General features: G+C 44.3%; 1 protein-coding gene across 37 annotated transcripts in view; it reads right to left on the reverse strand.

The window, feature by feature from the left end:
- Positions 1 to 6,000, reverse strand: part of LOC107143708 (patr class I histocompatibility antigen, A-126 alpha chain-like) — a 38,627-nt gene that overhangs the window by 26,339 nt on the left and 6,288 nt on the right. For 24 of the 37 annotated variants that reach the window (XR_007348355.1, XR_007348356.1, XR_007348352.1 and 21 more), the window contains one exon: positions 4,743 to 4,866. The exons of 4 other annotated variants lie outside the window; for them this stretch is intronic. Coding sequence is in view for 10 of the 33 variants with exons in the window: in XM_048804979.1 (XP_048660936.1) it covers positions 4,743 to 4,866 (124 nt within the window). In the remaining 23 variants the exon portion in view is untranslated. Of the gene's footprint in view, positions 1 to 4,058; positions 4,081 to 4,179; positions 4,449 to 4,742; positions 4,867 to 5,549; positions 5,560 to 6,000 lie in introns of those variants that run through there. 9 more of the 37 variants (XR_007348360.1, XR_007348362.1, XR_007348367.1 and 6 more) reach the window with 7 other exon arrangements.

A 6,000-nucleotide genomic window follows, 5' to 3' on the forward strand; every position in this document is an offset into this window, starting at 1 on the left:
CCACTGAGCACCAAGATGGCCTCTGTTAAAAAGAGAATAAGTTATACTTCCACCTAACATGATAAGACTCTCCTGCATACAACTGAACTACACCATCCCTTTCCTAACACAGGATGCAAAGTCCCTCTGTGATGTCCTCTCCTCCTCCCCTTGGTAGACATACCAAAATGCAAAACACTAAGACATACACTTAACAATGCTTAATACTATGATAAACAGTAAAAATTATTTATGTTACATATAAAAGGGTGAGATTCAAGAAAATAAGTATATTTGATTAATAAATACATACCACAAACATATTCATAATAAAATAAAGAAGATATGCAAATGAAAATTACAGTCCTCTCCTCTGAAAATGGTCATGTGTTGCTGCTAGTACTCATAACTATCTTCTTCCACCTCTCATTCCATATTCCCTTCAATTCAGCAAGTAGTTCAGCTGCCTGTAGTATTTCTTCTGCTGTGGTGATGCCAACCTTCATTCCCCCTGAAGGGTCCTGGCCACTCTTAGTTCTGCCTGAGTTGGGCTGATGTAGTTTCCCATGGACATTAATCTCAGGGGATGTAACACTAAGAGGCACCCTAAGGGAATCCTGTATTCCAGACATTCCCTTCCTTCTCTCCCTGGGGAGCAGCTGTCCCATGTCCCCCTGGCTGCCAGGATTCATCACTCAGGCCCACCAGCTAACTCCACTCTTGGGCTCTTGACTTAAAGCAAGAAGAGCCCAACATGGCCAGTGACAGTTGTCCTTTCCAATTCAGTGAACTCATTGTTGTCTCTTGATGGAAGCATTTCTTCTGTGAAACTAATATCTCTAGGCCAGCAGGACATAAGGTCTTGGGACAGGAAGCACACAGTGGGTCACTGGGGGCCATAGTGAGAGTTGCCACTCCCATTCCCATTTCTTGATTCCTGGACAAATGAATCCTGGCTGTTGGGAAAACAGTGCTACTCAGACACTAGTTCAGCATCCTGAGGGACCTTGCCCCAGCCTGCAAGGTGTCTCCATGTAGCTGCCACTGTCATGGAGTCTTCAAAAGGCCACAGCACCCCTCATCAAGCCAGGTACCTCAGGAGGAGGGAGAAGATGGTAGGAGCAGAGATTCCGGAGTTCAGACTATGGTCACACTTCTTTGGCTGTGAAGGAATTTCTGGGGCAGAAGCAGAGCTCTGTGGACACCATGACAAGGCATTTGTCAGATGAAGCCCAAGCTCTCTAGGGCCTTTAGGCTACAGATCTGGAAGCCCCTCTGACATCATCTCAGTCTTTCTCTTCTCTTTTATGCACACACACACACACACACACACACACTTACACACTCATTCCACCCTGTCACTTGCAGTGCAGCTTCTCCTGGCATTGAAAGAACTCCTCCAGGTATCCTCATAGCTAATTACCTCAGGTCCTCACGTCTCTCCTCAAATCTCACTTTCTTCATGATGCCCATGCTGCCCACCCTAGCACACAGCCCTCTTCGCTGCCTCACATCTTCGCTAGATCACCTTCCCTATATTACTTGCCACTTCCTGCCATGAAAACTACCCATTGCCTAGATGAAATTTTCTACCTCTGCCCACTAGGACACCTGCTACTCAGAGAGGACAACTGATTTAATTTCACTCATGTTTCCCAGGTACAGAAACAGTGTAACAGATCTGACACACAGTAAGTATCAGTTGGATGAATGATCACTCTGGAGCATCTCCCTCTTCTAGAGACACTATCATTATTAATGGAGCCTCAGGCCAAAGGCTGCTTGTGGCAGCTACAGCACAATGTCCTGTCACACAGAAGTCCAGGTTGTCTGCACTCTTCTCCTAAGAGCTGCTCTTCCTCCCTCCCTCCCTCCACCCACACCAGCCCTCCTGCACTCTACAGCACATCATTTCATTTTCCCCTTTAGGAGAAAAAAAACCCTAAGCAGATGGATTTAATTTTTCACCAGATATAATTTAGATGCAAAGCAAGAGACCAGAACTCATTCACAAGAATAAGAACAGGCATAATCCTCTACAGANATTATTTTTTAAAAATATTTATTTCTTAGTTGTACACAATACAACTTTATTTTGTTTACTTATTTTTATGTGGTGCTGAGGATCGAACCCAGGAACTCGTGCATGCTAGACGAGCGCTCTACCACTGAGCCACAACCCCAGCCCCAATAGTAATTATTTTTAAAAACACATATCCAATTGGCTCATGATACTTCTCAAGAAGTCTTATAGCCAACATAGTAAAAATGGCTGTCACTGTTCTTTCAGATTTCAGATGCATTATGGAAGAAAATCCACTTACTATCACATTTCAGGAAACTTGACTATGACATATTGATGGCTTCTATAAACTTCATGAAAGTTCTTTCAAAAAAGTGTAAGAGGAAAACTTTGATGTTGTACAAAGAACTCTGCTCCACTCAGGATTCCATGACTAGGGTTCTATTTTGCTGCTTCCATGTAGGAAGGTATCACCACCCTCCCCCCCCTTGCAATCAGGCCCTTTAAAGGCTTATAGGTATAATTGATGAAGATCCAGTCTTTGTTCTTGTAGTCTGTCTGCAGGTGATTACTTGTGGCCACTGTTAGCATAAGCTGTGGAGACCATACCAACACTAATCAAGTTTGAGGGAGGCAGAGAGGGCAACAAAGAGAAGCTCAGGGAGCCATCATATCAAATCACACAACCATATTTCTTAGAGAACAAATCTATATACCTCCTCTGATATTAGGAAACTGTACCAGGACTGTGGCACTCAGAGCTGGTGGGAGGGAGGAGGTAAGTAAAAATGCTTTCTTACCAAATTTAGGAGCTTCTTCATGCATTAAGCACTCTCTTAATTGTTGTAAGATTTTTTATTAGTCTCAAAGTTCATAAGTTAATAGCTGCTTTAGTGGATGAATGAGTTGTTGGAGTACTCTACAACACTATTCTTGGTGAAGTCAAGAAATATTAAGTTACTGGATACAGTAGCACACACCTGTAATTTCAGTAGCATGGGAGGTTAAAGCACGAGGACCTCAAGTTCAAAGCCAGCATCAGCAATTTAACAAGGCCCTAAGCAACTTAGCAAATACCTGCCTCAAAACATAAAAAAGAGCTGGGGATGTGGTTCAGTGGTTAAGCACCCCTGGGTTCAATCCCAAATTACAAAAAAAAAGAAAGAAAGAAAAGAAAAGAAGATAGAAAAGAAAAAAATTCTCTTTTAAAGAGATTTTTAAATAATAAGAAAATCTTATGTATCTAACCACGTACCTTTCCATTTAGTATGATTTTCTTTTGATCTGAAGGACATACATTATGAATTATTTCACCCTCATTATGAATTCTTTCACCTTGAAATAGCTTCATTTGTGAAAGATACTTTTGCTGGGAAAGAATTCTAAATTTACAGCATTTTCCTTTCAGTCCTTCAAACACGTTGCTGATCAGTGTTCTCATTTGCTTTGTCTCCAATACAAAAGCTGCTGTCGTCTTTATGATTTTTCCCATGAAGTATTTTCTTCTTCCTCTGCTGCTTTTCACATTCTTTTCTCTGGTGAACAAATACAGGTTATTTCAGCCCTCAATAAAATTTAGCAAAAAGTCTTTGGGAGAACTGGCTGGTGGGTTTTTTGTTTGTTGGTTGATTTTTCATAAATTCTTAAAAGCAGATGTTTGTCTCTCACTTAATTGATTCTCATGTAAATTTTCTTAGAATATTTTTGACCTGGGAAATTTTGTAATTAACTTTATATGTCAACTTGGCTGGGCCATAGTGCCCAGATATTTGTTAAAACATTGTACTGGATGTTTACCAGAGGGTGTTTTATGGATGAGATTAACAATTAATTTGTAGTTTGAGTAAAGCAGAATGCTCTCCTCATTATTACTGGATTTCATTCAATAGTTCAAACCTTGACTAGAACAGAACACCTGAGCAACAGTGTCTGGAGAGCTTCCATATTGCTGATCCACGTGCTGTGAGGGTGATATACCCCAAATTCATAGGACCAAAGGCTTCTGCATAAATGTAAAATGAACCCCCAGCGAACTCGCCCAAGTTTTCTGAGTCGAGGGGCCAAGGGATGTTGGGGGCCTGGAAATGAAACTAAGTCTCGGAGACTGTAGTCGACCATGGCCTGTCCCAAAGAGATGGGGGCATTTGTCCCCTGCCACCCGGTCCCGGGTCACTCACCGTCCTCGCTCTGGTTGAAGTAACGGAGGGTGGAGCGCAGGTTCCAGCTCAATTTCTGTGCATGAGCCTTAGCATCTTGGTTTGCGCTTCCCAAAACTCTGGTGCCTCAAATTCCATCCACTGCACCCGCGGCTCCACCCTCGGATTCGGGGCGTCGCTGTCGAAGTGCAGGAACAGTGTGTCGTCCACATAGCCCACCGAGGTGTAAAAAGACTCTTCGTGGCCAGGTCGGGACACGGAGGTGTGGAAATAACGCAGGGAGTGGGGCCCTGAGGACAGAGAGCAGCTAAGACCCGATGCGACCACCTCCTGGGACAGGACCAGGGTCCCAGGTTGATGGGCCGTGATGGGAGGAGGGGGCGAGGGGACTCGTGAGACAGAAAGGGGGCAGACCGAAAGGACTGTATGATCGGTGATTCAGATCGGGACAGGGCGAGTCTGAAATGGAGGGAATGTTCAGGCTTCACAAGGTAGAAATGCCGCGTCCCTGAATCTGTGACCCCACTGAGAAGTCCCCTAGATCCTACCCACAGAGGCTGTTTCCCGCCCGACCCGGTACTCACTCGCCCAGGTTTGGATCAGGGTTAGAGGCCCGAAAAGCAGCAGGAACAGAGTTCTGAACTTCATGACTCACACCTCCATGGACAGGGAGAATCAGTTCCTGCAGCGGTGCCTGGACCTTGTCACCTGGAATTGCGGCGACAACTCTGATTGGCTTCTCTAGAAACCACTGGTGTGAGAGTGAGAACTGTGGACGCCGTCATGAGTCACCAGGCAGAAGAATTCAGGTTGAAAGAGGAGGAAGTGAAACTCCTGGAAAGTGGGGATTTGGTTTCCTTCTGGTTCCCCAACCCCAGAAACCTCCTTCAGGCCTGAGACCTTGAGCCACGCCCAGGACCTGCGGTTTTCTTCTGACCTTTCTCCTCCAGCACCAAGCTGTCTTTCTCACATCATCTCTCTGAGTCCTGGCCCAGAGGCTGTTTGAAGAAGCCAAGGATAGACCTTCTAAAAGAAAGCACCTCCCCAGGGAATATGATGTCAGAGAGTGAGCAGCCCTGGGGAAAGGAGGTGGAGAAGCAATGGTTTCCTTTTCTATGTTAGAGAATTGCCTGGGAAACCACACAGAGATTCCCAGAGACTTTTTTCCTTTGATTTACCCGCTGAGGGAAGCACAATTTTCACAGTCTGCAATGATCTGGATTCCTATCTACCCCTAGTGATTTTACCCTTCATATATAAATGTGTCTGAGCCCACACTGTGGCCCATGCTGGTAATCCCAGCTCTTAGGATTAAACTAAGGTTTTAACCTTACTTTAGGTCCTCTCATACTGATATCTGGAATGATTGGGCTTTTCTCGCAAGTGCTGCCCTCTCTCCCTCTCCCTTTCTCTCACCAGCCCTCCTCCCTCCACTTCATAGCACAGGATCATATTTCTCCAACACAGAATGATCCTTAATTTATGGGTCCTATTTTCCAAGTAAATATAAATCTAAATTAGACTCTGCCTTATGTATTTTTGCATTTACTTTGAAGCCAGTACCAGGATTACTGGAACTTAGGGCTGGGAGGGGGATAAGTAGGCAGAGCAGAAAAAGAATTCCAACAAGAATTAACCTAAGATGAGAAACTGTGGTATCCCTCCTCTCTGCTAATTCTAAAATCTGATATTGGATTTTTAAAGATTATGGAAAAGAAGGCATTTAAGTAAACAGCTCTGGAAAGAGGTCAGGACCTCATGAGTCTTAAGATTCATCTCTTGATAATATAGAGTCACCTGTTTAGGGACCTGTGTAAGAGCAATGATGGGGGCGGGGGCAGG

This window comes from Marmota marmota, unplaced genomic scaffold, assembly GCF_001458135.2.
Source record: "Marmota marmota marmota unplaced genomic scaffold, marMar, whole genome shotgun sequence".
NCBI classification, from domain to species: domain Eukaryota; kingdom Metazoa; phylum Chordata; class Mammalia; order Rodentia; family Sciuridae; genus Marmota; species Marmota marmota.